At 51.0% G+C, this 15,030-nt stretch overlaps 1 protein-coding gene across 1 annotated transcript; it reads right to left on the reverse strand.

Annotated features, from left to right (window-relative positions):
• LOC102953101 (olfactory receptor 10AC1-like) lies at positions 1 to 1,702 on the reverse strand. The gene is made up of 2 exons (XM_042972533.1): positions 1,656 to 1,702; positions 1 to 1,511 (listed from the first exon to the last, which is right to left on the reverse strand). Exon 2 carries the CDS (start codon positions 1,501 to 1,503, stop codon positions 526 to 528), a length of 978 nt encoding a protein of 325 aa, XP_042828467.1. The 5' UTR covers positions 1,504 to 1,511; positions 1,656 to 1,702; the 3' UTR covers positions 1 to 525.
• Positions 1,703 to 15,030: the final 13,328 nt, after the last annotated feature.

Below are 15,030 nucleotides of genomic sequence, written 5' to 3' on the forward strand. Positions count from 1 at the left end.
ACCGACTGAGCCCCCCCAGGCGTCCCCATCCCATGACTCGGCCACAAGTCGTTCGCGTCTACTCCATGTTCGTGAACATTTGCATTATTTTCAGTTGTGTATTATAAATTAAGGAACCATAAACTTGTACCTTTTAGCACTCGTTTCTCTTCAAAACGTACCGAGGGGTCAGAATTTAGAGCAGTTGTTCTCAACCAGGGCTGATTGCGCCCTCCCCCCAGGTGACATTTGACAATGTCTAATGACATTGTTTATTATCTCAACTGGGGGGGGGGTGGTGTGCAAGTGGCATCTACTGGGTAGAGACAAGGGGTGGCTGCTGAATATTCTCCGGTGCACGGCCACCAGCGAGAACCGTTCAGCTTGAAATGTCCACAGCAGCCAAAGAACTCGGCTCAAGTCCGCTTTTGGAGTCCTTGTGACGCTGGGCTCCAGCAGGTCTTGGGGAGCCACAGACGGCTCTGGGATGGGGAGGTTCCCCTCACGGGGGGAGATCGCAGGCCAGACGCCGTCTGGCACGCAGCATTAGCTGACCTCGGCCCGGACGACGTTCCCTGACGTCCTGCCGCCGACCACCCGCCACAGGGCACCCTGCACGTCCCGGTTGCGCAGCGTGTAGATGGCGGGGTAGAGCAACGGCGTGAGGTTGATGTAGACGAGCGACACCAGCTTGTCCTCCTCGAGGGAGCGGCTGCTCAGGGGTCTGGCGTACATGGCCGTGGCACAGCCGTAGTGGAGCACGGCCACGGTGAGATGCGACGCCACCGTGTTGAAGGCCTTGCGGCGGCCTGCCACCCCCCCGACTCCCAGGATGACCGCCAGCACCCTGGTGTAGGACAGCAGGATCAGGACCAGAGGCAGCACCAGCAGCAGCAGGCAGGCGGCCAGCAGGACCCTCTCCTGCAGGTCCCGGTCCCCACAGGCCAGCACCAACACGGCCGGGAGGTCACAGAAGACGTGGTTGACGAGGCCCCCCCGGCAGAAGGGCAGCTGGAAGATGGCCACGGTGAGGCCCAAGGCCAGGAGAGAGCCCCCAGCGCAGCAGGAGGCGAGAAGGCACCGGCAGCGCCCCGCGGTCATGAGCCGGGGGTAGCAGAGAGGGCGGCAGATGGCCAGGTAGCGGTCCAGCGCCATGGCGGCCAGCAGCAGGCACTCGGAGCCTCCCAGGGCCACGAAGAGGCCCATCTGGGCAGCACAGGTGGAGCGGGCCACCGCCTGGCCCCCCGGGGGCAGCAGGAAGCCCGCGAGCGTGCGCGGAGTCAGCACCAGCGTGTAGGCCGCCTCCACGGCCGACAGCGCCCCCAGAAAGAAGTACATGGGAGTGTGCAGGGCGGGGTCCCCGACGGCCAGGCCCAGGATGAGCAGGTTTCCCACCAGCGTGGCCAGGTAGAGTGGCAGCAGGAAGGCAAAGAGCAGCAGCCGCGGCCCCCGGGGCCACCCGGAGAAACCCAGGATCACGAACTCCCGCGGAGCCGTCCGGTTTGACCCAGGCCAGGGGCTCATGTCGGACCCTGAGGGAGGACAGGGGTGCAGGCCAGAGAGGAGGGTCGCGGTGACACACCCCTCCCAGAAACACACAGGGCCCTCGCGTCTCCGGGGTTCAGCCCCCACACCCCCTCCACCAGGGACGCGGGGCGTTCTCCCCAAGCCGGCACCTGCCGCCCCCGCGAGTCCTCCAGGAATGCAGGTGTCCGCAGCCACCGTCCGCTCTCCCGCTGGCTTCCGCGGCCCGTGCTCTTCCAGGCCCCCTCCCCCACCCCCCCCCCCCCCGTGCCTTCTGCACACCTCTCCACCCCCCCCCCACGCCCCCGTCCCGGGCCACCATCCAGCTGACCTCCCCGGAGGGGCCTCAGCTGCCTGGGGGAGTCACCGCCTCCAGGCCTCACGGGTACACACGCGGGCGGATGTCCGCCAACCCCGTCGAACCGCCGGCTCAGGCCGACGCGGCCGCTCCCGCGCACATCCCACCGGCACGCGAGCCACCCTTCCCGTTTAACCAGCGCGTCCTCTGCTGGGGGTGGGGGCGCTGCTAGCGCATCGAGGGCGTTTCTCCGGAGCACCGCGCCCGCCACCGCACTGTGAACCGTGGCCCTGTCCCTGACCGTCTCCTGTGTGACAGAATAGCTAAAGATATTTTGATGTGGGGGCACCTGGGCGGCTCAGTCGGTAGAGCGTCCGACTCTTGGTTGCAGCTCAGGACATGATCTCGTGAGTTTGGGCCCAGCATCAAGCTCCTCGATGACGGTACGGAGCCTGCTTGGGCTTCTCTCTCCCTCCCTCTCTGTCCCTTCCGCACTCACTCTGTCTCTCAAAACAAATAAACTTCAAAAACCATCAGTAAAGATATCTTGATGTTTCAAGAGCCCGGAAAGAATTCGGAGGGGCATCGCGTTGATCTAGAATACTAGGTCAGTAAGGGAGCATTACACCGGGCCTGTCGGCATCAACTTAGGGGTCTTTGAAGAGCCTCAGACCACCAGTGCACATCTCAAAACAGCTCTTTCTAGCCAAGCCAGTGTGTGTGTGTGTGTGTGTGTGTCTATTTGCACACGCGTGTGCAGGGCACAGTGGGTGCCTTCTGCCTCATCACCCAGCCCTGGGGTGGCCTCAGATCACAGGGACGCCTGGGGCTGAGTAAGGAGCTTTGCTTTCTGGTCCCGTCTGTGATGCTGCCCAAGCCCCACCTTCTCCATGGGGCTCAGATTCCTCGTCTGTCGCCCTTGATGCGACACAGGCCCTGATGCCCCAGGATGTCATTCTGCAATCCTCCTCCCCCCCCCCCCCCCGCCTCCCCCGGGGCACGAGCCCATCCTGGAGCCCGGATGGCTCAGCGGCACAAGCGGGGCCTCTGGGCTCACGTGCACCTGCTCCGTCTCCGCTGTTTCACTGACCAGCTGAGACGGCTTGGAGTCTTTACCCTGTGGAGCCCCAGCAGCCTCCTCAGCCCCACAGAACTGTCGTGACGACTAAGTGACATCACGCCCAGCACAAAGCGCCCAGCACAGCAGGCCCGGCGTGCGGGAGATGTTATGGAAGGAATCGCCACCCTATCCTGTCGTGTGCTTCCTGCTGCCTGTGTGCCGGGCACGCCCTGCCCCGGCTGAAGATCTCTGGAGGGAAGCGTTGTCTGCAGAGAGCAGAGAGGGAGGTGTGGGGACCGAGGCAGCAGACCGGCGTCACCTGGCCTATCTGCCCGGATTCCGAGACCCCGGAGCCTTCAGGTGTCCCGCCCCTCTGTTTCTCTTCCCCAAGGGTTCCTCCCGCCCATGCCCCGCAGCTCTTCCCCCGAAGAAGCCTCCGAAGCCTCCCGGAAAGTCGTCCAGGGACACTGACATCACCTCCAATGACCCTTCGTTGGCAACGCCCCCATATTCCCTCCAAATGCCGACGGGAGGGAGGGGGCGGGATCACAATCGCTGCCGTGTGTCCAGCCCTCACGGTGTGCAGGCGAGCCGTAAACGCCCCGCGTCCACAGTATTCCTGAACATTCTCGAGACCGCTGTGAGGAGTCACGCCACCATTACAACTGATTTACAGACGGGGAGGCTGAGATCTGGGGGAGTCCCACAGCATCTCCCTTAGTCAGAGGCCCCCAGGTCTGTCTGATTTCACAGTCTCCGCCCTTAAGTAGGGGGAGAGCCCGCTCTTCCCTGTGTCTGCCTTGTCTGTCGGTCCTTCCCCACCCAGACGAGGGGAAAATGGAAAGGGGACCGGAGGAGAGAGAAGGAAGCAGATGCAGAGGTGCAGAAACAGAATGAGGCCTGCGACCAGGGACAGGCAGAGGCGAGCCTGCTGAGGGCAGCGGCAGGGAGGTCGCCTCCACTCCAAGTGGTTCGCCAGACTCTGGGCTGACAGAGACAGAGACAGAAATGGAGAGGGAGAGGGGGAGAGACAGAAAGGGAAAGATGAAAGGAGAGGAAAGAGAAAGAAACAGAGAGAGAGAGACGGATGGGGGGGGAGAGAGGTAAAGAGAAAGGGAGAGAGAGAAGAGAAACAGAGGAAGAGGTGGGAGAGACAAAGAGAGACAGAAAAACAGAGATGGAGAGAGAGACAGGCAGAGAGAGGAGAAAAATCTCCTGTGTCCCCCCCGGGCCTTCTGGACCCGAGACCCCCTCCTTGAGGGGTTTCCTCTCTCCCGCAAACATGGGCTTCACCTGGGGCTTTGCCCTCAGTCCCTGGCACCCACACCCCACCTCCCACAGCATCGCTGGAGAGTTAGAAAATTCCTTTAAAGGAGACAGCCAGACTTGGGGCCCCCCAACCCCGAATCGCAGCCTGAATTAAATCCTCAGCTCGGCTGGCCAGGCGCCTTGCTCCCCCCGCTAACCTGGCAGACGTGGTTCCCAGCGGTGACGCCGGAGTTTGGGCTGAGCAGGCGACCAGCGTCCTGGGTGGGAGAAGTGCCAGTTCTGACCATCACGACATAGAGCCCGCAAGCCTTATGGGCGCCCCCGTCCCTCTATCTCCCGCGCACGCCTTCCCCACAAGCCTCGCGGCGGCCTGCTGCCGTCTCCCACTTGTCCCTGACCTTGCGCACCTGTTTCGTATCAGAAAGTCCTTCCCCACCTGGAAAGCTACTCGCTCTTCACAGCCCAGCTCAAATAGCAGTTCCTCTGTGGATACAAATTATAAAGGAGCGGCGGACTGTGGAAGGATTCTGCGGAGAACGGGGAGCAGACCTCCTGCACCACATCAATCCCCCCCTTCTCCCGTGATCTCCACCTCCGTTCCCAGGGACTCTCTCAGGAAGAAAAGACAAGACTTACTTAATAGGTTTCCCAGGGCCCACTTAGGGGTCTGGCTTCCTCCAAAGCCCCGGGGCCTCATTAGTGCTCTTCCCCGTGCAGTGTGGTGCCTGAGGACCACGGTGGTCTCAGAAGGCTGGGGGCTGAGGGAGGAGTGGGGGGAAGACTTGGGAAATCTGACCTGGGGCGTCCCGGGAGAGTCTGAGACTTCTGGGCCAAGGGGACGGAGGCCGCCTCTCTGCAGGGATGGAGGTAAACCGGGACGGGGGAGGGAGGGAGTAGCCCAAAGTAGCATAGCGGACAGCTCATTGGAGAGAGGGGAGGAGAGCGCCAGCTTTCTCCGCATTTCCCCAAAGCTTGCAATGAGAGGGGGCCAACGGGCTGGAGATCTTGGAATGGGGTGACTGGTGTGGATGCGGGTGGGCATCTTCACCACCACCACCACCACCACCACCAGAAAGTACCCCAAGGTGCTGAGCAACAAAAGCCAACGACACAGACGTCTTCTGTTCTCGTTGCCCGTTTACAGGGAAACTTACAGCATTGCAAAACGTACGGTTTCGTATCCCACGATTCCCATTTAACATTGACTTACACACGTTTTCCATTTACTACATAGTCTTCTTAACTATTTTAAGCACTAATTTTATTTTTTATTCATTTTTTAAATGTATATATTTTTTGAGAGAAAGAGAGAGAGAGCAGGGTAGGGGCAGAGAGAGAGGGCGAGAGAGAGAATCCCAAGCAGGCTCTGTGCTGTAGAGCCCAATGGGGGGCTTGATGTCACAAACTGTAAGATGATGACCTGAGTCGAAGTCAAGAGTTGGACACTGAACCAACTGAGCCACCTAGGTGCCCCTAATTTTATTTTTTTTTCAATATTTTTTTTTTTATTCACCCTTGAGAGACCAAGCACAAGCAGAGGAGGGGCGGGGGGGGGGGGGGGGGGGACACAGAATCCGAAGCAGGCTCCAGGCTCTGAGCTGTCAGCACAGAGCCCGACGCGGGGCTCCAACTCACCGACCGCAAGATCATGACCTGAGCCGAAGTCGGACGCTTAACCAACTGAGCCACCCAGGCGCCTCTAACAGTGTATTTTTAGTGTGTTTAACAAACACTTATGTCGTGCTTACTGTCTACCAGACACTGTTCTACGGTGACACAGAAATACTGATCTGTTCAGTCCTCACAAAACCCTACAGTGCGGGTGCCACCGTCACCCACTAAGGCCTAGAGAGGTGGAGGGACGTGCCCGCGGCCACATCTCCGGGGCGGGGAGGCAGCACGCGGACGTGGGTAGCGTTTCCGGCTACTCTGCTCTGCGAGCTCCGACCATCCTGGCCACTTCCGAACGATGAACAGCGCCCTCGCTCCCCACCGCGCCACTGCGTAGATGCCGTCATTGGTTTAACAAGACCCTGCTGACGGGTACTCGGGCGGTTGCTCGTTGTTGGCCGGTACAACCAAAACTGAGATACGTATCCTGGTCCACGTGGTATGTGGCTTGGGTGCAAGTAATTAGATCGGTGGGTTTGCGCATCTTAAACCGTCTCGGCTGTCGCGCTGGTTACTGACACGGTCTCTCCATCGTTAGGACGGCGCTGAGCGCCTCCGCCTGGAATACGCACAAGCACCCGCCCCTCCACATCTGCACGACATGCTGCTGTCAGATCGCTCGTCACTGATCATGCAGAAATGCGTGGTCTCCCCATCATTTTAATTTGTTCTCCATGAGTGAAGCTGACCCTCTTTTCCCATTTGTAAATGACGTTTGAATTGTTGGCACTCTTCACTCATATTCTTTCCCATTTTTTTCCTATTTGCACTATTTTTGGCACTCATATTCCTATTTCCCATGTTTTTCCTATTTGCTCGTGGCTCTTAGGTTCTTATTGGCTTACAGTCAATAAGAAATCAACTTTGACTGTAGGAGGAAATGTAAATCTTTTTCCTGGTTTGCTGTGTCTTCTGATATTGTTTGTGATGGGTTCTGCCGTAGAGAATTGTTTTATTTCAGTGTAGTCAGATTTATCAATATTTTCTTTTTTAGCTTCTAGGTGGCACATCATGCTTGAAACACTTAGAAGAGAAATTATTTCTCAAATATTGGTGGTTTCTTTTTTTTTTTTTTAACAATTAAGCGCTTAATCGATACACAATTTACCCTGTAAGATGTCGGGTAGGAATCCAATGTTATTTTTACCAGATGTTAGTCATCATTAAAAAAAAAAAAAACATTATATGGGGCACCTGGGGGGCTCAGTCGGTTCAGCATCTGACTCTTGGTTGGCTCAGGTAATGGTCTCTCGATTCGTGGGATCAAGCCATGCGTTGGGCTCCCTGATGCCAGTCTGGAGCCTGCTTGCAATTCTCTCTCTCTCTCTCTCTCTCTGTCTCTGCCTCTCCCCTGCTCACACTCTCCCTCTCTCAAAATAAGTGAGTAAACTTAAAAAACAAGCATTATAATAGACATATGATAGACTTACAGAAAACCACACAGAATAATGGTACAATTGAATTTTCACAGAGTGAAAGAATATTGCCAGAATTCCAGAAATCCTCCCTACCCCTACCCCACTGCTGTCCTCTTTCTTCCCTAAGGGAAAATAATATATTTTTTAGCACCTTATATTAGTTTTGCTTCTTTTTCAACCCGAAAGCACATATTCTTTTGTGTCTGGTGTCAAAGAAAAACGTGCAGACATAGAATTAACCATCAGCGTGCTGTTACTTGTATACAGTGAAGATCAAACCATGCACTGAGTCCTAAACAAGTAAAAAAAAAAAAAAAAGGAGGGGGAAGAATGAGGATTTAATTTTAAAAAGAGGAAAAGGAAAAAGCGAACACTGCAGAGAGTCTGGGAACAGTGAACCTTATTTGAACATTTTCGGGGGGCACACTGATTAGCTATGAACTAGCAAGGAGGTCAGAACAATCTGTCCTTACACAGGCTGATGAGTGGTATTGGGAAAAACGATTTCAGTTGTTCAAAGATTCACCAGGAAACCCTGAGATTAGCTATGGAGAATAAGTGACAAACTATCTTTCTGTAACGTCTGATCTGTGATTTAAAAAAAAACACCAACCTGGAATACACAGAAGCAGGAAAACAGGACCCGCAATGACTGATACAGATGACAGATTTAGCAGACAAGGACACTGGGAGGGTTATTACAACTGTATTCCGTATGTTCCAGAAGCTAGAAGAAAGATCAGTCATGCCATGGAGAGACACAGAGTATATAAAAAAGGGCAACAGCCAAACTTCTGAAGGAGAAAACAGGCATGTCCAAATGAAAACTGCACTGGGTGGGGCTAACAGTGTGAGACAACGCAGGAGAGGTCAGTGAACTTGAAGACACTGCAGTGGAAACTGTCCAAAGTTAAATACAGAGAGGAGGTGGGAGGGAACGACTAAATAGAAATGAATCAACAAGATGTGGGACAGAGTGAAGCCACGTAACAAGCGTGTACTTGGAATCTGAAGGAGAGGAGGGGGAAGAAAAATATTTAAGGAAACTCCCAAATTTAATGAAAACCAAATCCACACATCCAAGAATCTCCACATATTCTGAGCCCGAGGAACATGAGGCAAACAATGAGAGAGCTTAAAATCGGTGACAGAAAATATAGAAAAGTATAAATTAAACAAATACATTCTCTACAGAAGAATAAATGTAGGAGTGATCACTGACTTATCAGCAAGCCTGAAGTCCCCATCTTTAAAGGACTAAAAGCAAAAAAAGAAAAAAAGTCTGTACCCAGTGAAAATATCTTTCAAGAAAGTAGGCTCGTAAAAATTTCTGGCTGTACAAAAACTGAAAAAATTCATCAAGCAGTGAATCTTCTACAATGCATGGCTATCGACATTGGCAAAAATATCTGTAGAGCAGAAACAGACTTCGTTTGACAAGTGTACAAAGCTTTTGAAAATCTACGGTAGAGTCTACGGTTATTAACTGCCTTATTTACCAGCCGGTGCTTTTTGAAAGCCATTTCAACCTATCATGTGTTATGAATCAGGAGTATCAACTGTGAGCTTCATTTGCTCTCCTGAACTTGGACTTTGAAAATATTCTCACCCGTAGTTGTTCCTTCATCTCCATGGGGGCTAATTCTTCAATCACTTCAAACTTGGCATTGGCTTCTCAAATGAACGCACAACCTGAACGGTATTCGTAAGAGCTGTCAACTCTCTGAGAGATGAGGAAAACCACTCAAAGTCACTTGCCTTGTTTTGAAATTGACTGTTGATGTTGCTCTCCATGTCCTTGACCCTTCTTCTCACCAAAAGGCTAAACGTCTCAGACTATGTTTGTCTTCTCTGTACACTTTTTTTTCCAGCTGTCTCCGTCATGATTTAATCAACCTGCCATTAGGTGGGTGGCTCTCCTTGCTTGACTAGAAACTTAGTTTAGTTGCAGCCTCATTTTTGTTTTTATTTTTGTGAAGACATTCTGATGCAATGAGATCATCTCTTTTAAGCTTTCTCATGTTTCTGGCTGTTGCCCTTCTATGAACTGTGTCTAGCCTGGTGAAGTAAATGTTTATTGTACTCTCTAGCAGAGCTATGGTTTGCTGTGGCAAACACAATGCTTGGCCATCTAAATCAGTAACAAAACAGTCTTTACTCCACTGGATCTTAAAAGTACAGTATTTGAAGTTCACTTTTCTTCTTTTATAGATAATGTGGATGTACATGGTTTCTGTTGCAGCTGATTTTCGTTGAACCTGCCTGACTCTGCCAATGCAGCCACATGGGGGTGAGTGGTCGTGGTCACGTTTTTGGACGCTGAAATTTGAACTTGGCATAATTTTCACGTGCCACAAAATATTTTTCTTTTGGTTTTTCTCAACCATTTAAAAACGTAAAGCCATTCTTATGTCGGGGCGGTAAAAACCGTGTGGTGGGCCGGATTTGTCAAGTGGGCCGAAGTTTGCCAACTGTGGGTTTAAACAGAACATTAGAGTGCTAAGTTCTTCATTAGAAAAAGACCCCAAATCACACTCAGCTTCCACCTTAAGAAATTAGAAAAGGAATGATAGGTTAAAAATAAAGTGAGCACAAGAAAGGAAAAAATAAAGATCAGAGCAGAAGTCACCAAAATGGAAAAACTAAAACAATAGAGAAAATGAATAAAACCAAGATTTTATTTTTTGCTAAGAGCAGTTAAGATTGATAAACCTCAGGGACACTGGGTGGCTGAGTCAGTTAAGTGTCCAACTCTTGATTTCAACTCAGATCATGATCTCACGGCTTGTGGGGACTGAGCCCCACGTCGGGCTCTGCGGTGTCAGTGTGGGATGGATAGGCCACACTTTTCGGTTTCTTTGCATCTCTCTCTCTTTTTATGTGAAACTGGAAATATTTTTTAATTTTGTAAATGTTTATTTTTGAGATGGTGGTGCAGAGAGAGAAAGACACAGAATCCAAAACAGGCTTCAGGCTCTGAGCTGTCAGCACAGAGCCCAACACGGGGCTCGAACCCACAAACTGTGGAATCATCCCATCATGATGGGAGCCGAAGACAGACACTTAACTGCCTGAGCCACACAGGCGCCCCTAAAACTGGATATTTTAAATAACATAATGTGGCAGTAAGATCCCCTTCCCCCTCCTCAGAAGGTTTAGCTCAGTTGTTCTGTTTATTTGGTGATTTTCTTTTCCTAATTCTGGTAAATCTGTATTCTTTGTTGTGAGAAGCCTCTGCTCAGTTATCCCAGTTTTCTGGTAATGGCTGGGCAGTCCCTTAAAACAGTAAGCCTTTGCCAAGTGGCCCCTCATGTGTTGGGGCCCCCTCACTGCCCTGGCAATCAGGAACTCTGCCCTAGCCCTTACTTCCTGTTTGCTCAGTCTCCAGACCAAGCACACGGGAGAGAGAAACGCTGTCCATGGTATTTCCTGGGCGTGTGCACAGCCTCCTCGTTAAGGGGCAGTGAGTCACAGCTTCTCATTCTCAAAATGTTCCTTTTAAGTTCTCGACCAGCCTCTTGTTTGCCTCAGCCGATATCATCTCCCCAGACAGCTATGATGTGATTGAAATGCCACTGTTTTTGACAAATGTCCTGGGGATTGGGCTTTACTCCCACAGTGAGCTCTTAATCAGCAAAAATAAAGACCGTTCCTGTAGATGGGGCATTTCTGGGGAGCTGCCATCTGCGGATTTTGGACAGTTCCCTGGGGATGGGGCTTCTGGGGAGCTTCAAGCCCACTCGGTCCCTCCAATGGCTGATAGCTAGGCTGCTGCTGTTTCTCACTGCTGTGTTTCTGAGGCTGTTGGTTTTCGAGGATTCAGCCATTTTTCTGGAAGGAACTCTCCCCAAATTGCTGCAAGCCTTTGGTCACTTTCCAAAGTTCTGGGAAAGTTTCTTGTGACTTTTTTTTTTTTTTTTTGTAAATGCTTTGATGGAACAGAAGATATTCAGATGTCCTTATTCTTCCATAATGGAAGTGCTCGTCTCCTCAGATTTACTCCTGATTCAGTAATAAGGGGGGGGGGGGGATGCACACGCGGAATTTTGCTTTTGCAAAAATATTGGCCAAAAAGTTTCTGAATCCAGGGCTGACAGAGATGAGAGGAAATAGGCTTTTTCTCACACAGAGTTGGTGGGAGTGTAGCTTTTCTGGAAGGGAGACGTGGTACTTGTCCTTATCAATTGGAATTTCAGAAAAACCTGTTTTTCTGCTGGAACTTCTTGGGCCAGAGACCCCAGCAGGTTGGAGAGGGGCCACCAGCCTCCACCGCCTGAGGGCAGAAGGCCATTTGCTGAGAGGAAGAGGGTGAACAGAGGCAGAACAGAGGCACATCGTGCCATGCAGGGCTGGCCATACAAAGCCTCAACATGCGCAGGAACAGGCAGAGAGGGAGTGAGAATGGGGGCCAAGCCTCCCTTCCCAGTGTGGTGGGGAGATGGCAGGAGAGCTTTCTGACTGCAAGAAGGGAAATGCAGGTGTCGGGGCATGTGGATAGAGAGTCTGCAGCATGATTCTTGTGCACCTTCGAGAGCCAGACCATAGGCGAGATGTAAACACCTTAAGCCAGTAGTTTGGTCCTGTGATCAACAGAGGCCAAACTATCGATGACAAAAGTTGGTTAGACCATGCCTCCTTTTTCACAGGCCCAAACTCCACACCCCAGACGAAAAGGGGTAGCCTAAGAGGATGGGAACGCCCCCTCTCGTGGGAGGTGCCCCTTCTGTTTTCATTTACAGCTGGGGAAATGGGGCTCCAGATTTTGAGGGGGCACAGTCACATCTCAGCAGACTCTCCTGGGTGAGGACGGAAGCTGGGTATCTGTGCCTGTCGGGTATCTCTGGTTCTGGGATTTCACACACCGCCCCCACGCTGGACCTTACCCTGATTCTCTAGAGTAGCTCCATGCTCTGGCGGGGAGGGGGAACAAGGTCAGTCTGCTTTACTCCTGAGCTGTGAATATTCTCCAGCTGGAGGGGCCTCCTTGGGCTCCCAATTCCTCCCCATGCTTCCCAGAGCCCTACTTGGGTACAGTGGGAGGCACCAGCCACTCCCCCTCAGTCCCTAGCTCAGTCTATGTTCCCCCTAGAGGCTCTGAAATTCTCTACAGGGCAGACTGACCTGGGGGTATCACAGGGGTCTCCCTGACAGTCCTGTGTCTGAAACTCTGTCTCCATCTCTGTCTTGGGGCTGGCCCGTGGTGTCAGTGAGAAGGGGGTCCCCTCCTTTCCCCAAGACTCCCATCTCAGCTCCTGCTTTTCCCAGACCCAAGGATCCTGGGGGCAGATCCTGAAGAGGAAGAGCCCTTTGAGAGCTCTCCCTGTGTGGCTTCAGGGACCCCTCGCCCTTCACTACCCGTCGAATTTGCAGACATGGGTCTGGATGTGAATGGGAGTTGCCAACAGAAGAACTGGTTGTTGCAGCAAGTAGCCTGCTGCCACACGGAATGTGCTAGCTGTTCCCAGCACCCCTGCATTCTGGCCCCCAAGCTTCCATCTTTGGGTCACAGGGAACCTGAGCCCGGAGCCCACTCCCATCCCAGGTCAGAATGGAAGCATTCAACGCTGAAAACTATAGAGAGCTAATGAAAGAAATTGAAGAAGACACACAAAAACGGAAAAATATTCCATGCTCCTGGATATGAAGAAGAAATATCGTTAAAATGTCAATACTACCCAAAGCAATCTAAATATTCAATACAATACCTATCAAAATAACACCAGCATTCTTCACAGAGCTAGAACAAACAATCCTGAAATTTGTATGGAACCAGAAAGACCCTGAATAGCCAAAGCAATCTTGAAAAAGAAAACCAAAACAGGAGGCCTCACAATCCCAGACTTCAAGCTGTATTACAAAGCTGTAACCATTAAGACAGTATGGTACTGGCACACACACAAAAAAGACACTCAGATCAATGGAACAGAATAGAGAACCCAGAAATGGACCCATAAATGTATGGCTAACTAATCTTTGACAAAGCAGGAAAGAATATCCAATGGAAGAAAGTCTCTTCGGCAAGTGGTCCTGGGAAAACTGGACAGCGACATGCAGAAGAATGAGCCTGGACCACTTTCTTACAGCAGACACAAAAATAAACTCAAAATGGATGAAAGACCTAAATGTAAGACAGGAAGCCATCAGAATCCTCGAGGAGAAAGCAGGCAAAAACCTCTTTGACCTTGGCCACAGCAACTTCTTACTCAACATGTCTCCGGAGGCAAGGGAAACAAAAGCAAAAATAAACTATTAGGACCTCATCAAAATAAAAAGCTTCTGCACAGCAAAGGAAACAATCAGCAAAACTAAAAGGCAACCGACGGAATGGGAGAAGATATTTGCAAACGACACATCCGATAAAGGGTTAGTATCCAAAATCTATAAAGAACTTATCAAACTCAACACCCAAAAAACAATCCAGTGAAGAAATGGCCAAAAGACAAGAATAGACACTTCTCCAAAGAAGACATCCAGATGGCCAACCGACACGTGAAAAAATGCTCAACATCACTCATCATCAGGGAAATACAAATCAAAACCACAATGAGGTACCACCTCACACCTGTCAGAATGGCTCACATTAACAACTCCGGCAACAACAGATGTTAGTGAGGATGCGGAGAAAGAGGATCTCTTTTGCACTGTTGGTGGGAATGCAAACTGGTACAGCCACTCTGGAAAACAGTATGGAGGTTCCTCAAAAAATTAAAAATAGAACTACCCTACAACCCAGCAATTACACTACCAGGTATTTATCCAAGGGATACAGGTATGCTGTTTTGAAGGGGTACATGCACCCCAATGTTTACAGAAGCACTATGGACAATAGCCAAAACATGGAAAGAGCCTAAATGTCCATCGATGGATGAATGGATAAAGAAGATGTGGTATACACACACACACACACACACACACACACACACAATGGAGTATTACTCCAAAAAGAATGAAATTTTGCCATCTGCAACTACGTGGATGGAACTAGAGGGTATTATTTTAAGTGAAATTAGTCAGAGAAAGACATCATATGACTTCACTCATAGGAGGACTTTAACATACAAACAGATGAACATAGGGAAGGGAGGCAAAAATAACATGAAAACAGGGAGGGAGACAAAACATAATGGACTCTTGAACAGGAGAACAAACAGAGGGTTGCTGGAGAGGTGAGAGGGGGGATGGGCTAAACGGGTAAGGGGCATTAAGGAATCTACTCCTGAAATAATTGTTGCATTATATGCTAACTTGGATGTAAATTAAACAAACAAACAAACAAACAAACAAACAAACAAACAGATGGAAGTGCTCAGAGCCCAGGACTCTAAGGAGTGATGAAGCCAGGCCATGGGCAGCAGCCAGCCCAGAGACCCTGATACCATGGGAGGGCCTGGGTACCTCCTCCCCTCACAGAAAACCATTTCTCCACTTCTGACCAAACCCCAAACCTGCTTCTCCTCTCTCTTGAGAGCACGTGTGTGCACACACAGGCACAGACACAGACACAGACACGGACACGGACAACTCTTGGCCCGCAACTTATGGCAGAGCTTTTCTACCTAATTAAGTCACCATTCCCACACTTCTGTCTTAGGAGGGTGATTCATTCTGCTAATACCTTAGGATCTTTTTACCTGTGTTTTTGAGAGATATTGAACTGAAATTGTTCCTTTCTCAAAATTTACTTTTCAGGAGCACCTGGGTGGCTCAGTCGGTTAAGCATCTGACTTTGGCTCAAGTCATGATCTCCCCGTTGGTGACTTAGAGCCCTGCATCAGGCTTGCTGCTGTCTGCACAGAGCCTGTTTCGGATCC

The sequence above is a fragment of the Panthera tigris genome, chromosome E3 (genome assembly GCF_018350195.1).
Source record: "Panthera tigris isolate Pti1 chromosome E3, P.tigris_Pti1_mat1.1, whole genome shotgun sequence".
Taxonomy (NCBI): domain Eukaryota; kingdom Metazoa; phylum Chordata; class Mammalia; order Carnivora; family Felidae; genus Panthera; species Panthera tigris.

Coding starts and splice junctions, on each gene's coding strand:
- LOC102953101 (XM_042972533.1), bottom strand. CDS start 1,503: ATGAGCCCCTGGCCTGGGTCAAACCGGACGGCTCCGCGGGAGTTCGTG.